At 42.5% G+C, this 18,495-nt stretch overlaps 1 protein-coding gene across 5 annotated transcripts in view; it reads left to right on the forward strand.

Annotated features, from left to right (window-relative positions):
• The window catches only part of KAT6B (lysine acetyltransferase 6B), a 195,231-nt gene extending 181,018 nt beyond the window's left edge, over positions 1-14,213 (forward strand). For all 5 annotated transcript variants that reach the window (XM_039235103.1, XM_039235106.1, XM_039235107.1 and 2 more), the window contains exons 14-18: positions 2,093-2,324; positions 2,630-2,789; positions 3,388-3,738; positions 6,713-7,004; positions 10,084-14,213. In XM_039235103.1, coding sequence (XP_039091034.1) covers positions 2,093-2,324; positions 2,630-2,789; positions 3,388-3,738; positions 6,713-7,004; positions 10,084-12,617 — 3,569 coding nt within the window. In that variant the 3' untranslated portion in view covers positions 12,618-14,213. The remainder of the gene's footprint in view (positions 1-2,092; positions 2,325-2,629; positions 2,790-3,387; positions 3,739-6,712; positions 7,005-10,083) is intronic.
• Positions 14,214-18,495: the final 4,282 nt, after the last annotated feature.

An 18,495-nucleotide genomic window follows, 5' to 3' on the forward strand; every position in this document is an offset into this window, starting at 1 on the left:
GGGAATTGCAGTTGCTGAAAAGTTTATGCCTAAAGGCTCTCCACAGACCCCAGGTTGCCTGAGAGTTCCAGTAGCCTGACCAATTTAGGCTGGGGTCCTGATAAGGTCTATTTGTACTGCCTTAGGGTGTGAAAACATGAGCAGCTGTATAAAATATGTTTTGGAGGGGATTCTGGCCGAGTCCAGGGTAGGGACTGAGGGAAGAGAAGACAGAACAAAGAAATCCATGTGCTTCGTGGGTAAGGTTGCTCATAGTAGAACCTAAGGTAGGAAGGGCACATACCCCCTTCTGACCACTTCAGTTGTATAGAAAGCTTTCTGTTGAGCTGAGGGAGGGGGACTTTCTGTCCCTAGCTGGGACGTTCAGATAAGAACCAGTGAGGGATTAGGGAATTTCACAGACTTTTAATTGTGGGATCAAGGGGATATTTTCACAGCCATGATACTGTGGTCCTCTCCCCCCACAGTAGTACAGAGCTGGGTCCTCCAGCCGACTGCGTAAATTTCTCAGCATGTGCCAAGCACTTAGGAGGCAGGTGACGGACGTGCCAATTATCTGTGCTCTGGGGTTTGGGCACCCTTTGTACTTGAGCTACAGAGAGCTCTTCTCCATATTGACAGGGCACAATCTGGGCTGGATTCAGCGCCGTGGTCATCACCGTTAGCATTCATGACACACTGCTCTTGAAAGCCTCTGTATGTAGCTGAATCACGTGCCGACAGCGGTTTGACTGTAAAATTTTGTAGTGCTTGTTTACATTCAATCAAATACATTACTCTTAAGCATGAGTTAGAGAGACAAATAAGTCAAAAGACTGCAGGAAAGCCTAAAGTTAAATATATGCTTATTCTTTATCATGGCATTCAGATTAAAATCATCAAAATGCAAAATGCTGTGGTTACACCCGTACAGGGTCAGTTTGGGTTTCTTGTTCTTTATTTCTAGATTGTTTACAGTGATTTTGAGAGGCAGGAAAATGCATGAGAGGCTTGATTTTGTCCTTCTAAGAAAAAAATCCAAAATTGAGAAAATTCTTGAGAATGCAGCCATTTTGGAAATGTAGATAAAGAAGAAAAATGCTGAAGATTTGGGTGGTTTACAGAGCAGCATGATTTTGTAATTGCTGCCACCTACTGTATGTGGTTGATGTTTGATTAAATTTAGGAAGTTCATGAAGGTGAGGCTACTGAAATTGATAATTAGAGCAAGGTAGACATCATTAGTTTATAACATTCCTTCTCTACTCCATAAGTGGCTCTTAATTACCAAGACAGCCGCCAGCTTTCATTCATTACCTTCAAGTGGATTCAAAGTTTTAAATCGTTTTAAAGTCCCTTTGCCAAGGAACCTTCACAGTAATGCTGCAGAGTGCGTATTCAGAAGCTTACCATGCTCAGGATTTTCTAAGTATACATGAAACAGTTTGTTTTAAGGAGGTGGTTTTGTTTTAATTTGTAGGAGTTACATTCTAGGGTTGGATTATAAATTAATTTACATGAAAGAGGTGAAAATAGAGCTAGTGGAGCTGATGTGAGTTGCAGCAGTCAACTTAAAAAGACATTCTTTTATTAGTCCTAAAACAAAGCTTCAGATCAGCCGGCTAGTTAAATGTAACAAGCAATATAGAATCTGAGTCAACAGAAACCCTTCTCTTTTATTAAGACCCAGCTGTCAAAGGGTCATTAGGTCCTTCCTGTGGAAAACAACTTGCCCATTAATGTTTGGGGTGGTCCCTCGACAGGATTTCTAAGTTCCTGACATTTCGTTTTTGAGAAAAATCTAAAGCTGGTGGGAAACTTAGATGTTGAAATTTATCGGAAGTAATGTCCTCAACCTTAGCTTTGTTAAACACACCGTGTCGTATATTTGAAATGCTGCCGCTGGCAATGTGAATTGACTTACAGTGCTACTGTAGAGGATCCTAAAGCATAAACTTCATGGAGATCACATCACTGTAACCGGGAAGAGATTGCATACATAAAGTTTGATGTGATGTTTTTATCTTATTGTTAATTACATTATTTCGAGTGGCCCCAATCCCAATGTCTAAAAACACCACGGCGAGGTCATCTTTGGCTTTTTCTGCCCTAGGCTATTTGCTTTCTAGAAGAGAAGGCCAAGCAGGGTCTCCTGAAAAGCCACTCTCCGATCTGGGCCGTCTCTCCTACCTGGCCTATTGGAAGAGCGTCATCTTAGAGTATCTGTACCACCACCAAGAGAGGCACATCAGCATCAAGGCAATCAGCAGAGCTACAGGCATGTGCCCACATGACATCGCCACCACTCTGCAGCACCTCCATATGATTGACAAGAGGGATGGCAGGTGAGTACCGATGCTGGGGCATCACTGGCTGCCTCTCCAGCATCTTACCCCAGAAAGTGTCCCTGGAGATAGGTGGACTCATTCCAGTTTAAGACAAGAGGTTCCCCCAAAGGTATTATCAAAACCTTTCTCCTAAACAGAAAACAGGAAATGATACTTTTTTGCTGGTCAGATTTCAGTTTGCTACACCTTTTCATTGATGAGCTTTCTGATTTTTTCCTAACTGAGTAGCATTCGTCAGTGTGTATAGGTGAAATGAAATTTCAGCGTTTGATTGCACTTTGTTCTGCCTCATCACCTTACAGGTTTGTCATCATTAGAAGAGAAAAGTTGATACTGGGCCACATGGAAAAGCTGAAAACCTGTTCCCGAACCAATGAACTTGATCCAGAGAGTCTAAGGTGGACCCCAATTTTAATTTCTAATGCTGCAGTTTCTGAAGAAGAGCGAGAAGCTGAGAAAGAGGTAATGATTGGCTTCGTCTGCTTAAGTTGTATGACTTCACTCCTGCAGCTTTCTTCGGTTGAGAAGGTCATTAACATCATTGTCAAAGGCTTGGTTATGTAGAAAGAGCTTGTGAAATGATATGGCACTAATTTATCCTAACTGAGATTGCATGGTAAGACATGATAATTTTATTGAATTGAGTATGAAAAATGAAACATTTATCATTGATCACAAAGCAGCATTTTTCACTACTGACAGCATGTAATCAGATCACATTTGGTGCTGAGCTCCAAGTCTGCAATGTCAATCGATTCTTTGTGTTTATGAACTTGCTTAAAGTGCTCCATGCCAGTGAGCATGTAATGTAGTGATAAAGGACTCAAATCAATTCGCTGCATCATTAATACTGCTAAATATCCCATGAAACCCAATCTTCTTTGATTTGTTATCCTAACTGATGCAAAAGAGTCCTGAGATGATGCAGCTGGAATGTTGCTTGGCTGGCTGACTGTTCTGATCAGAAACGACTTAAGAGATCTTTTGCCTTTGATCCTTAGAGGCTCTGTCTTAACTGCCCTTTCACTGGCCCACCATTTTTACCACCCCCGCCCCTTAGGCTGAGCGGCTAATGGAACAAGCTAGCTGCTGGGAAAAGGAGGAGCAAGAAATCCTGTCCTCTAGAGCGAACAGTAGGCAATCACCTGCAAAAGTACAATCGAAAAATAAATATTTGCATTCCCCGGAGAGCCGGCCAGTGGCAGGGGAGCGAGGGCAGCTTATGGAGCTGTCTAAAGAGAGCAGTGAAGAGGAGGAGGAGGAAGAAGAGGAGGAAGAAGAGGAGGAGGAGGAGGAGGAGGAAGAGGAGGAAGAAGAGGAAGAGGAGGAGGAAGAGGAGGAGGAAGAAGAAAATATTCAGAGTTCTCCTCCAAGATTGACTAAACCACAGTCAGTTGCTATAAAGAGAAAGGTATGTGTGTTTAGGTTTTCAGTCTGAGTCAGTTTCAGTCAAATCTTATTTGTCATTGCAAACATTCGATTAGTATTTGTTTCACTCTCTATTCTTTAGAAGTAGTTTATTTGTATTCAGTCCTGCTGATCATATATCATCATCCTTTATCTTATAGTCATGATTGTGTTTACTTTTAGAGGTTTGTACTAGTGCTGTTAAACTAGGCACAGGCCAGCTTCCCAGTCTAGTAGTTACTGCCACCTGCTGGTTTGTGGGACTAGAGTAAGTCAGGCTATGGAAGCTGAAAAGGGCCCGGGAGAGCACTTAAACCACCCTTCAGTGCGTTTTGACGAAAACACCAAAGCCTAGGGGAGGCCAGGAGACTTGTCCAAGGTCATACAACTCCACAGAGATGGAGCAGAACCAGATGAGTGCTCAGACTTTAAGCCCAGCACCCCTGATAGTATTTTTCTTGTTCTTCACATAGAATTGTTAGAAAGCACTTCATGCTCTCCATACTGATGCTGATGTTTTGCATTGGTGGCCAAGTACACAGTTTCTCATAGCCTGGTGGTCATTCTAGATATACTTTGTGCAAAAGATAAAAAATTGATCTTGTCTTTAGGTGATTGTTTAATCCAGATCTGATATCTTTGACTTCAGTATCTATCTGTGACATATTAAGGGAACAGATATTATTAGTATAGCCAAGACTTACAGAAATAATACATGTGGAGGCTCTGCCCCAAGGCCATCCTGTGTAGGGTGTGTCAAAGAACCTGCTGTTCTGAATCCCAACTTGATGCGCTTTCTTCCCAGCCTAATTGTCTTTTAAAGGAAGGGCAGCTGTGGGGAAGGGGTAGAGAAGAGCATTCCATAAAGTAAACTTTAGGCTTATGAGTAATCTTTTGATTACTTATCAGAAAAATGTATTCAGGTATTATGTATACTACAAAAGAAATCTGTTTTAAAAACAACAAAACCCAGAATTATCCAAGGTATGATATGGACTCTTATCATAGAAATTGATTCAAAGCACCTGACTTTGGCTCAGGTCATGATCTTGCAGTTCATGTGTTTGAGCCCCGCATTGGGCTCTGTGCTTACAGCTCAGAACCTGGAGCCTGCTACAGATTCTGTGTGTTGTGTCTGTCTGTCTCTCTCTCTGCCTCTCCCCTGCTCATGCTCTGTCCCTCTTTGTCTCAAAAATAAACATTGAGGGGCACCTGGCTGGCTCAGTCAGTTAAGCATCCGACTTCAGCTCAGGTCATGATCTCACGGTTCGTGGGTTCGAGCCCTGCATCAGTCTCTGTGCTGACAGCTCACTCAGAGCCTGGAGCCTGTTTCAGATTCTGTGTCTTCCTTTCTCTCTGACCTTCCCCTGCTCATGCTGTCTCTCTCTCTCTCTCTCTTTCTCAGAAATAAATAAAACATTAAAAGAATTTTTTTTTAAATAATAAACATTGAAAAAATAAAGACCAGTTCTTTATATTGGCTATATTTTCATGTTTGGGAAAATTGTAATGAGTTAGGGAGGACAGGCCAACTGGGGGTGTTAATAGCTGTAAATGTTAATTACAGAATATGATTCTCAGGTTTATATGTGAACATTCAAAGAGATAATGTGAGCAACAGTAATTCTTGGGTTGTTTACTTAGACTTTAAGTTTTTTTGTTGTTCTTGAGAGAGAGAGAGAGAGAGAATGTGTGAATAGGGGAGGGGCAGAGAAAGAAGGAAAGAATCTAAAACAGGCTCCACGCCCAGTACATAGGGCTCAATCTCACAAACTGTGAGATCATGACCTGAACCAAAACCAAGAGTCGGACACTTAACTGACTGAGCCACCCAGGCACCCCAAGAGTTTGAGTTTTAACCAAGCATATTGAACCTTCTTTTTTTTTTTTAAATGTTTATTTATTTTTGAGAGAGAGAGAGAGAGCGAGCAGGAGAGGGACAGAGAGAGGGAGACACAGAATCAGAAGCAGGCTCCAGACTCTGAGCTGTCAGCACAGAGCCTGATCCCGAGCTCAAACTCACAAACTGCGTTGACCATGACCTGAGCGGAGGTCAGACGCTTAACCAACTGAGCCACCCAGGTGCCCCTGAACCTTCTTTGCAATGTATTTTAAATAATTTTTCAGGCCCACTATTGACAGATTCCATTTTAGCAGCAAATCTGTTCCTGTATTTTAATTTTGTTTTATTAAATGCTTTTTTGCTTGAGCAAAAGTATTTTATAATTGCTACCAACCTGTATTGCAATCAGAAGAAATTTTTTCATATCTTCTATAAATAAGACAGATTTCACATGTCTTTTAATGTTTTGGATTTTTGGATGCCTTTTGTAATAAAATACTTTATAAAATTAATCAATTGCTGACATCCCTGTAGTTACCAATACATGACTCTCTTACCATTTTAAACAGTAAAGCAATCCTTTCTCCTAGGGCCCTATCTTCTTCCCTTTTCATTGTTCCTGAAGTTCTATGAAATGGGGAACAACCAGGTTAGCCTTGTATACCATCAAACTTCCTGTAGCATTTTGCGTAGAGAAGGTGCTCCTTGAACAGTTATCAAGTGTTAAATGAGTGAGCCAGTGGCTAGTTGATTATTGCAACATTTATGGAAACATCTATGTAGATGAGGACTTAATAGCTATGATGCAGAATATTGAAGTCTGCAAGTACCACTGGAAAATACATTCTAGAAAAGCAAACCTTAGCTCTTTAAAGTCTACAGTTCAGCTGCAGTGATGTTCCCTCTCAAAGCGTCTTCTTGAGTAAACAACTGTTTTATTTGGAAAACACTTGCCTGTGTAGTTGGAGCCCGAGAGGGATGTTAAACATCAAATGGAAGGTTAAGTACAAAGGCATTACAGAAGTCTTTATGTGTAAGATTCTGAGACATGGCTTCAGTACATGTTTGCTGCATATCGACTCAACCATTTAATTTCTCATGAGCTCTTATGTATTATGTTTGGAATTAATTTCAGCGGCCTTTTGTGCTAAAGAAGAAAAGGGGTCGTAAACGCAGGAGGATCAACAGCAGTGTAACAACTGAGACCATTTCTGAGACGACAGAAGTATTAAATGAGCCCTTTGACAACTCAGATGAAGAGAGGCCAATGCCACACCTGGAGCCTACCTGTGAGATTGAAGTGGAGGAAGATGGCGGGAAGCCAGTCCTAAGAAAAGCATTCCAACATCAGCCTGGGAAGAAGAGAAAAGCAGAGGAAGAGGAAGAAAAAGACAATCATTGTTTTAAGAATGCTGACCCTTGTAGAAGTAAGTGGAGGAATTATAAAAATCTTATCCTTGTAAATATCTTGTATATTACTGCCAAAAGGCAGGTACCTGGAGTTATACCCAAAGGCATCTCTGAGGTTGTGTTGACCCACCAGGAATAAGGGCTCATCTGTCTGTTCTCATTCGTAAAGGGTTCTATCCCTTCTTCCTGGAATTAGATTTTATTGTAAACAACTCTAAGGCCAGAACATTCCTCTAGGTGGGTTCATCTTAGAAAGTGGCTTGTCCTCAAAAACTTTGCAGTCTCTCAGAAAGAAACACACTGCATCTCCTTGATTCTACTAAGTGCTTTTTTTCACATTTAATATTTCCAATTTTTTTTTAATGTTTTATTTATTTCTGAGAGAGAGACAGTATAAGCAGGGGAGGGTCAGAGAGGGAGATACAGAATCTGAAACAGCCTACATGCTCTGAGCTAGCTGTCAGCACAGAGCCTGACGTGGGGCTCGAACCCACGAACCGTGAGATTATGACCTGAGCCGAAGTCAGATGCTTAACTGACTGAGCATCCCAGGTGCCCCCACATTTAATAGTTCCAGAATCAGGGTTTATATTACTGTCAATGTGAGCATTGAATGCAATAATTTCTTTTTTCCTATAAAAAATTGATGACGCGGGGCACCTGGGTGACTCAGTCAGTTAAGCGTCCGACTTCAGCTCAGGTCATGATCTCATGGTTCGTGGGTTCGAGCCCCGCGTCAGGCTCTGTGCTGACAGCTAGCTCAGAGCCTGGAGCCTGCTTCAGATTCTGTATCTCCCTCTCTCTCTCTGACCCTCCCCTGCTCACACTGTCTGTCTGTCTGTCTGTCTCTCTTCCTCTCTTAGAAATAAATAAAAAATATAAAAAAAATTGATGACGCATCTTGTTATTAGTGTTGTCTTAGGATATATTATTATCAAGAATCATTTCAACTCACCCACACCATCAGTAGTAGCTTTGGTAATATAGGACAATGTAGGACAAGAAATCAGGAAATTGTCCTTCCTTTTAAATTACTAATTCAAAATTTGCTATCGGCAGAGACACCCCACCCCATCCTCTAAAAAAAATACTAATACCAGTGAACCATCTTTGATATCCTGTTTAAAAGCAACATTCTTTGCCTTTTGGGCTGGGAACTTAAGCTCCCAGCTGAATCATGAGAATCTGTGAGACAATCTGTCCACTCTGCAGTTGAAATGACTCTATTTAAAAACTTACTCCAACATCTCTTCCCATCTAGAAGAAGGCCATCTCATTTCTTTGGGAGCTGCAGGTGTCTCTTTGCTTTTGAAAAGCCACAATTTCAAGGGCTTGAGCAAGCATCTTCCTGACTTATATCATTAATAGGTATTCTGTTACTACATACAGTAGTTTGCTGAGAGAATACATCTTGCCCTGCGTATAAAGAATCTAAACCTTTTTCTTCTTTCCTTTAAACAAACAAACAAACAACACAAAACTGCAGTAAGACACCATTTTCTGTGTGGACGTTGAGTCTATTTCCAGTTCTTAACTCTTCTCAGGAGCCTGTAAATGAATCATCACTACCTTTCACTCTCCACTTGGTGCCATTTGTCTTTAAAATCCTAAGTGGCCATATTACTCCTGATTCCTTTCAGGATCTTCTTTCTTTAAAAAAAAAATAATCATCAGAAAACTCCTCTTCTGATTTAGAGAGATATTCCTACAAAAGGCGTAGGTCCAGTGGCATGTGCACTCCGGGGGCGTTGGCATGGTTATTACCTGCCCAAGTGAATAGAAATAAAACTGTCTGAGCATCTTGAAGTGACTGTTAATTGGGCGTTGTACTTTGAACTTCTGAAGGAATCCGTCCCCATCACGTATGTTTTCAGCTAGCCAATCTGAATGTAATCCTTGCAGGTAAGTTTACATGTAATCCTTTATTACATAAATGAGCTAAGGCTTACCCTGCTCTGTACTGATTGGATTAGCAATCACTCCATTCTGGCAAAAAAAGATCTCTGTTCCACATTGACTGTAAAATCTTATGTTTGTTCTCCAAAGTAATGTTTGTAATAAGGCTGTTTTTCTTCGTAAAGCTTTTCCTTTACATTGACTCCTCCAGGAGACCAGTGTGAGCTTTAACTTTATAAAGATCTAACGAAGACTTAGGTGTTTTATATTTGTATTTATTCACATATATATTTGTTTGCTTGCTTATGTTTATATAAATGTACTTACAAATTGATTTCTGTTCATATGTGCATCAAGGTACAGTAAAAATAAGATTCGCTGAGTTAAAATGAGCATGGCAGTTTTGGTTTGTTTCTTATTTACTTTAATATTCAGACCTTATACTTCATCAGTAAATTGATCAAAATACAATGTTGACAGAATTAGTGATAAAAAGAATACCAGTAGTTTAAATATTCAGTCATTTCATGGTAAATACATCATAGTTTGTGTCATGTAAAAACGATGATCCTCTGGCATAGATAAAGATGCATTTTTGTTTTGGATATTTAGTTATGTCTTCGTTTGTTTCGGAGGTACACAGTTTACTTTTATGTCAGAGAGAACATTCAAATCAAAGTAAATAATGTCATCTGAGATCCTTTAAACCTAGTAAATGTCCATGAGCACTGGGTGTTATATGGAAGCCAACTTGACAATAAACTATTTAAGGAAAAAAAATCTAGTAAATGTCCACAAACAGGCGTTCACTTTCTCAGGATTAGAGATGTGAATTAGGCTTCTATTCATTTTACATTATGGAATTCCAGGCTTTAACAGCAGAGAATGTCTTATTTGTTAAACTCAAATAAGAGTATTATAGTTGTCTGTATCCATGTGCTTTCTGTAAAAAGCACAACTTTCTGTCAGAGATAGGGAGGGAACATACAAGACATACATTACTTTCCCAGACCTAGTATTTACTCGGTTGGTAGCACAATATGATTCTGTATTTGTTTTGATTATGTCTTTATCATCAAGTCTTGAAATCAAAAGCAGCGTTTACTTATTAATTGAAAAGAATGAATTCAAATTGTTCAAGGTTATGCTTTCTAAGACTTTGTTTTTCTTTCCCTCGTTTCTCTCTGTCTCCTCGCTAAGACAATATGGATGATGATACAGATAACTTGAAAGAAGGCAGTAGAGACAATCTTGAACCTCTAAAGTGCAAACAAGTTTGGCCAAAAGGAACAAAACGTAGTCTATCTAAGTGGAGGCCAAACAAAGAGAGGAAGACCGGATTTAAACTGAACTTGTACACTCCGCCAGAAACACCCATGGAACCTGATGACCAGATAACGGTAGAAGAACAGAAGGAGACTCCAGAAGGCAAAACCAGCCCCCCTCCCACCAGGATCGAGGAGGAGGTCAAAGAAGCCGTGGAACCCCTGCTGCCTCGGGATGAAAATAGAAGGGACGAAACATGTGCACCGATAAGTCCAACTAAATCACCAGGTGAAAAACCAGAAGATGATTTAATCAAACCTGAGGAGGAAGAGGAGGAGGAGGAGGAAGAGGAGGAGGAAGAGGAGGAAGAAGAAGAAAATGTAGAAAAAGCCCCAGGTGGTGCTAAAAGTCAGGAAAAAGAGGAACCAGAAGTCTTCATGGACAAAGATGACCCTGTTCCTCTGGATGATCATGAAGAGGAGGAGGAAGAGGATGAAGAGCCATCTCACAATGAGGGTCACGATGCAGATGATGAAGATGACAGTCACATGGAGTGTGCAGAAGCGGAGAAGGAAGAACGCCCAAGAGAATCCTTCAAAGAAGTACTGGAAAACCAGGAGGCTTTTTTAGACCTTAGTGTCCAGCCTAGTCATTCGAACTCAGAGGTCCTAATGGACTGTGGCGTTGACCTTGCAGCCCCGTGTAACAGTGAACCTAAGGAGCTTGCTGGAGAAACTGAAGCTGCACCTGAATCTGATGAGGAGTCCCCAGAAGAACAGGCACAGAAGCAAGACCAAAAAAGTGGCGAAGAAGTGGATTCTGAGTTCAAAGAGAGAAACACGACGGCCATGGAAATTGACTCTGAGACCGTTCAGGCAGTTCAGTCTTTGACACAGGAGAACAGTGAACAGGACGACACTTTTCAGGATTGTGCCGAGACTCAAGAGGCCTGCAGAAGCCTACAGAGCTACACCCATGCAGACCAAAGCCCACAGATAGCCGCCACTCTGGACGATTGCCAGCAGTCAGACCACAGTAGCCCAGTTTCATCCGTCCATTCCCATCCTGGCCAGTCAGTACGTTCCGTCAACAGCCCAAGCGTCCCTGCCCTGGAAAACAGCTATGCCCAAATCAGCCCAGATCAGAGTGCCATCTCTGTGCCGTCTTTGCAGAACATGGAAACCAGTCCAATGATGGATGTCCCATCAGTTTCAGATCATTCCCAGCAAGTCGTGGACAGCGGATTTAGTGACCTGGGCAGTATCGAGAGCACAACCGAGAACTATGAGAACCCCAGTAGCTACGATTCTACTATGGGCGGCAGCATTTGCGGAAACGGCTCTTCACAGAACAGCTGCTCCTATAGCAACCTCACCTCTAGCAATCTGACACAGAGCAGCTGTGCTGTCACTCAGCAGATGTCCAACATCAGTGGGAGCTGCAGCATGCTGCAGCAAACCAACATCAGTTCTCCCCCAACCTGCAGCGTCAAGTCTCCTCAAGGCTGTGTGGTGGAGAGGCCTCCGAGCAGCAGCCAGGGGCTGGCTCAGTGTAGCATGGCCGCTAACTTCACCCCACCGATGCAGCTGGCCGACATCCCCGAGACTGGCAACGCCAACATTGGCTTATATGAACGAATGGGTCAGAGTGATTTTGGGGCTGGGCATTACCCACAGCCATCAGCCACCTTCAGCCTTGCCAAACTACAGCAGTTAACTAATACACTTATTGATCATTCATTGCCTTACAGCCATTCCGCTGCTGTAACTTCCTATGCAAACAGTGCCTCTTTGTCCACACCATTAAGCAACACAGGGCTTGTCCAGCTTTCTCAGTCTCCGCACTCCGTCCCTGGGGGACCCCAAGCACAAGCTACAATGACCCCACCCCCCAACCTGACTCCTCCTCCGATGAATCTGCCACCGCCTCTTTTGCAACGGAACATGGCTGCATCAAACATTGGCATCTCCCACAGCCAAAGACTGCAAACCCAGATTGCCAGCAAGGGCCACGTCTCCATGAGAACCAAATCGGCATCTCTGTCACCAGCCGCTGCCACCCATCAATCGCAGATCTATGGGCGCTCCCAGACTGTAGCCATGCAGGGTCCTGCACGGACTTTAACGATGCAGAGAGGCATGAACATGAGTGTGAACCTGATGCCAGCCCCAGCCTACAATGTCAACTCTGTGAACATGAACATGAATACTCTCAATGCCATGAATGGGTACAGCATGTCCCAGCCGATGATGAACAGTGGCTATCACAGCAATCATGGCTACATGAATCAAACACCCCAATACCCTATGCAGATGCAGATGGGCATGATGGGAACCCAGCCATATGCCCAGCAGCCAATGCAGACCCCGCCCCATGGTAACATGATGTACACAGCCCCCGGACATCACGGCTACATGAACACAGGCATGTCCAAACAGTCTCTCAATGGGTCCTACATGAGAAGGTAGGCAACCTGGGCAGTCACAAGACCCCCCTGGGCATCACTATTGGATTGAATCTGCACAAATACCTTTGAAGAGTACGATTTCAAAACCAGCAATTGGTGTGAATGCAAAAACATTTGTTGGCACCATTTATTTAAAAAAAAAAAAAAAGCTGTATGCAGCAGAAAGCCTTATACAAGTTGTGTTTCTTTTTTTCCTTTTTCTTTTTTGGTATCTTTGTTTCTGTTACTTTTATATGAAATTCTCTGCAAAGGAAGGCCTCTCTGGACTACAATTTGAAGGCAGCCACTTGTTGTGCCTGCTTCCATGAAATGATGTGGATATCAAGCCCCGCCCCACCAAATTATCTGTTTTAATACTGAACCTAGAACGTTTTTTTCTTCCCTGTCCACTCCATGTAAATGCCTTTAGCATTTCAGTTATTGTATATTTTGTTTAAGGTGACACTTCAGCATGCCGCTAATGTCTTTGTTAGTGACAGTGCATTTTGTAGTACTGTACAAGTGTTGTGCTAACAGTAAGCCATTTCTTAAGTTTTTTGCCTTGATTAGGGTGCCCTAATTTGAGGGTTTAAAAAAAAACTATATTTTTGTTAATTATAAAACTGTAAAGAGCTATAAAAGCTATTCCCATTTGGTTAGTCAAAAGGGTTTTATTGCTAAATGTTTGGTGTAAAGTTGAGACCCTTTTCCATTTTGGTGACAGATTTCTTTGGGGAAAAAAGGCAGCTTTCTGTTTTATAAATGCAGACTTCTGTTTATTGAATGAAGCATATCTCAGTGTTTATCTGTCAGGTTTTGAAACATTTCATATATGTCCAAATACTTGGCAGGATTTAAAAAAAATAGTGAATTTGGTGTAAAGTTGCTATTTTATGGAAATGCCTCTAACTTTACATTTTCATTCCATCTGTAGATTTTTCTATCTTTATAAAATATTGGAGTTATTTTTTAAGGAAAAATAGAGAAGTAGCTTGTGAATAGCTCAAACTAAGCTTACAAATCGCATGTAAAAAAGCAAAAAAAAGTTATTTGTGTCTGTTTATATTGCTTCCTTTTTTGTAGCCTTTGTACCTGTACAGGGTGACTGTAAGGGCCAAGCAGGAGAGGCGTAATCCTTGTATAAAATAGGAGCCAGCGACACTCTTGTATTTATCTGTTCTCTTTTTAGTCAGTCACTTCAAAAAAAAAGAAAAAAAAAAAACAAACAAAAAAAAGCTGTACATTTTAACATAAAATAAATTATGATGAGCCATTTTTAGCCTCTTGTGTCCTGTCATATTATGATTGATAGAGAATGACCAATGGAACTGTATATCATGTGTCACATCTCAGAACACATACACATTTTGGGAAAATAAATTATTTAGTGTAAATTGGAGTTATGAGATTTTTCTGATTTGTTTTGACTTTGGGGGAGGGGGTTGGCAATAAATAAGAGTAATATCTAATAAAACCATCACATATACCAAATACCTATTTAATAAATTAATTTATAATGGATTTTAATGCTTTTCATGAAAGTTTATTTTATGCTGGTGCATACCTTCTGTATGCCAATCATTGTCTTTAAAATAAAGTGAATTTGTTTTTTTCTTTTTGACTTTGATCTTCATTTGCAAAGGGATCCTATACAAATATTCAGTTGCCTCATCTGTACAGTCTGTGTAAACACCCTTCAGGGCCTTTTAGCACAGTAGTAGCAAACTTCATTTTTATAAAAGTTAATACCAAAAAAAGCGCCCAATTTGGGATTGTATGTATGAAAAATCATCTCAAAAAAAAGGTGTGAAAGTTTTGCTCTGTTGTGAATGAATGACTGGATGTTTTCTTTAGAGTCTAAAGTTTAGACCAAAAACAAAAAGTCATTGTTTACAAACACTATTATATGGCATTCAGGGAAGCTTCTGTCTGACTGTTAAAACGGTTTATTATTTGAGCTGCTAGCCTAGAAATAAATGCCTCATTGGCACCCATGGGAAACCCGCCCGTTAAGCTCTCGACGTGTCTCAGTCCGGATGCTCACGACTCTCTCGTCACTTCTTTTGTACCGCGCAGGAGGAAACGTTGCTTTTCTGTCAGTGGTGTGACCCAAATCAAGTGTTGTGTAGACATAGGCACAAACTTTCAAGTAGACTCGGAATAAAACTGAAGAGGCAGGCTAGTGCACGCACCCTGGCAATACAGGCCGCTGCCGAGGGAGGCGGCCCGGTGGGGTTTTGCTTTGCGTTCTCACCCTCACTGGGTTTCCTTCACGGTTACAAAGCATTCTGGGTTTAGTGGCAAGACCTTGTCTTTAGGTCCTTTCCTTCCTCAAATGCCCAGTCCGTGGGGGTTCTCTGTAGTGGCTGAGGGAGAGGTCATTGGAAGACGCTTCTGCAAGGGCTGTAGTCACAAAGGAAAGAACGATATTGGGCTGTTAGGAAAGAAAACCTAATCCACCTTCAGAGAGGGAGGTGGTGGTATGCCACTAGTTAAGGGGCAGCCAAGAATCTTCGCCGCCCAGTGGGTGCACCCGTCAGGCAAGAGGCTGCCTGAGCCTGGGAGCTGGGGTGTGGGCCTGCTAACAAGCTGATCTGGAAGCTTCCACAGGCCCCATCTTGAAACCACATATGTAGTCTCTTTCCTCTTCTGTTGAGGCCCTTTGGGACTGAGAGTCCCATGTTTTCCTTTCGCCAGGACCTCTACTCACGCCCTATGGTTTGTGTGAAACTGGGGTTCCATCACCCCCACAACCTGCCTTCCCCACAGCCCTCTAGGGAGCTTGTGGACAAGTTCTAGTCACTGCCCCAGACCTACAAGACTGGAATCTAAGAACACTACTGGGGACTCTGTCACAGGCTCCCAAGAGACCGCAGTGTTTCCAGGTACAGGACCCCCTCTGCTGGCCCCTATCTCCAGCATTCGCAGGCAGAACAGACAGGCTTGGGCCTGTCGGGGCAGGGGGGGGGGGTGCCGTGGAGAAGAAACTGCTGACCTGAGGTGGCCTCAGAACACCCTGCACACTTTTACACTCACCTACTCACTAAAGAAAGCAATTCAGACCCAAATGTGACACCAAGGATCCTGGAAAGCAGGAACTTAGATTCATCAGAACTGAAATGGAGTTGCCGTTAGGTTGAGATTCATTAGCAAGCCATGTTTTTTAAGCCCAGTAATGTATTCTTTCATTTACCTTGTAAGTCTTGAGTGGTCATTAGCTGGCAACCTTTACTTTCGAATCGCTCAAGCAGTGCCTACCAGGTGTGAAGGCATTGGCCTTCCTTGCCGACATTTCTATTTCAGAAATGATGACTCACAATATTGTTACCAAGCTTTCCCAAACAGCATGCAATCCACACGCCCACCCTGTGCAGGAAATGGGGCTGCTGCCTCCAGTGTACAGATGAGGAGATTGTGCTCAAAGAAGCTATCTTAATTGCCCAAACTCAGCTAAAATTTGTAAGCTGAAACAAACCCAGTTCTCCAAATGGCAGCTCTTCTTCCTACACTTGACTCTGAAAAGACCATAAGTTGTCATCTCTCTGATTTAAAGGTTTAGCTAACAGCTATAGGAACTGTTAAGTGCCATAAAAATATAGTTTACTTTGTTGTCATAAGCAAACATTGTCTACAGTGGTCTACAGTCAATACTCAGAGCACCAGTACTATAGTAAGTTGAAACTGTGCCCAAATGTCCATAATTCCACACTTCTGGTTTTCTTTCTTCCTTCTCTGTCCTCTTTCCTGTATCTCCTGCCACGCAGGCCCAGATCTAAACACTGATGTTGAAGCACCCAGCCCTGGGACTTCCTCTCTTTTCTCATCTCACCTAGGACAATGAGTTCCAACACCACCTATACACAGATGACACCTAGAATTACATCTTCAGTTGTGAACATTCCTCTGAGCTCCTAGATTCAAGGTCAAATGACATGGGGTAATTTTTATGCCATAACTGGTGATCTCCAGCCCTCTACCCATTTCTGCCCTGGTCAACCTCATCTCAGTACTCAGGCAAGAAGCCGAGTCAATAGCTTTCATTTTTCTTTGCCTTTTCATCAGGTTCTGTTGATTCTCCAGCATAGTTCCAAAATAATCTTGAGTAGGAGTCCCCTGGGGTTGTCTCAGTCCGGGCCACCTTCCTCTTTCCTATCTACGGTTCCAACAGCTTTCTGTCTGGTCTTCTTGCCTCCCCTCTTAACTCCCAACAATCCATTCTCCATACGTCAGCCAGAGTGATCTCCTTAAAATATAGATCATACCATTCCCCCACTTAAAACCATTCTGCACTTGAAATAGAATCTAGTTTCTATATGCCACGCCTTCCAATTTCCCGCTACCCATGAGCTCCAGCTTCACTGAAGGGCAGTTCCTCAAAAATACACCTACTTGTCACTCTGGGGCTTTCACCAGTGCTGTTCTGTTCCTCAGCCTAGAATGACCCTCCTCCTTTGGAGGGTGAGCTCCTTCAAGTCTCAGCTCACCCCCTCTCCTCAGGTCTTCGACTGCCCCGTCCCCGTTTGTTCACCTCAGTACTTGTTTGCCTCATTGCACTTTACCACAACATTCCTTTTAGTTTTTACTTTGGGCTTCCTACCCAGTTTTTGGCATGTGGTAGGTTCTCAATGAATACTTGTGGGCCAGATAAATAATGTGCTTCTGAAGACTTGAAATGCTTTTACAAAAATTTCTGTTCCCCCTTTCTCCCACCTCTGGCTCCCAGGAGCCATCTTGAAGAGACTAGAATCCCAACTTTAAAGCTCTCTGCTCCTGCTGTCCTCATTAGAACTCATAGCCCCACAAAGAGCTGGGAACATGTAGGAAAGTATAGAGAACTCAAGAGAACACCAGCATGACATCCTTCCATACATCCCATAATGGATTCTTTTAAATGTAAGTATGTTGTTATGATGTATTAAATGTAATATTTCATTAAAATGGAAATAATTTCTCTCTAGACAAGGAATAGTTTAGACCTAGGAGATAAGTGACTTTTGAGTGGGTTATTGAGATTCTGTGACAGGAAAGTCTAGGTAGGTACCTCTAGGACCCTAGAGCTCCTTTTGGTCTACATCTCTTTCCCATGAGCCTTTGTATGGCTCCCGTCACACATCTGTGTCCTTATGAGGACCTGACTCCTCTTGGGCCAAGATGACTCTCTCAGAGCAGTCCCAGGAACCAGGCCAGCCACCAGGGGCCCAGGCCACAAGTCCTCCCTCTGGCACAAAATCAGGCAGCCCACCTAAAGTCACAGGGTAGCTTTACAAGGCTGCTGGGCCCCCGGACATTATCTTCCTCTTTTTTCTGCTGAAAACCACAACCAAATGGAAGGACCGAGCCTCTTTTCATATTTTCCTCCACAGGCATTTATCGCACTCTTTTTGCTTTTTCCAGGCAGTTTTAGTTTCTGGTCCTTGACCTTTGGCATCTCCATCACCATCTCTCTTTAGATTCTAGTTTAGGGTTTCTGGTTCCAGACACCATCTCTATCTGCCTGATGTCTCCTGCTGTTTTCTCCTCAAGAATGACAATCACACAGGCAGGATGCCTAGCTTAGCTCTCAGGGGCAGGAAAATTCCACACCTGAGCTCACCTGGCTGCCTCGTTCTCCTGAACACATTTGCAAATACTTTCTGGTATGACCGAAAACAAGCCTGTGTTTCTTTGACTAGAATCAAAATGAAAGGAACTTCTCCGGTGCTAGTTCCCTAAAGAATATCTTCATTCTTTTTTCCAAAATTGTAAAGTCAAACTCTTGTCCACAATTCATTGAATTTTTCTGGGCAGTGGCAGCTCTGGCTAAGATTCTGCACAGCCCTGGCTCCCAAGAAAGGTAGAAGACGAGAAGGCAGGGGCCAACGTACAGGATTCAGGACACACATACACACACACACACACAC

The sequence above is a fragment of the Hyaena hyaena genome, unplaced genomic scaffold (genome assembly GCF_003009895.1).
Source record: "Hyaena hyaena isolate Hyena2069 unplaced genomic scaffold, ASM300989v1 scaffold_97, whole genome shotgun sequence".
Taxonomy (NCBI): domain Eukaryota; kingdom Metazoa; phylum Chordata; class Mammalia; order Carnivora; family Hyaenidae; genus Hyaena; species Hyaena hyaena.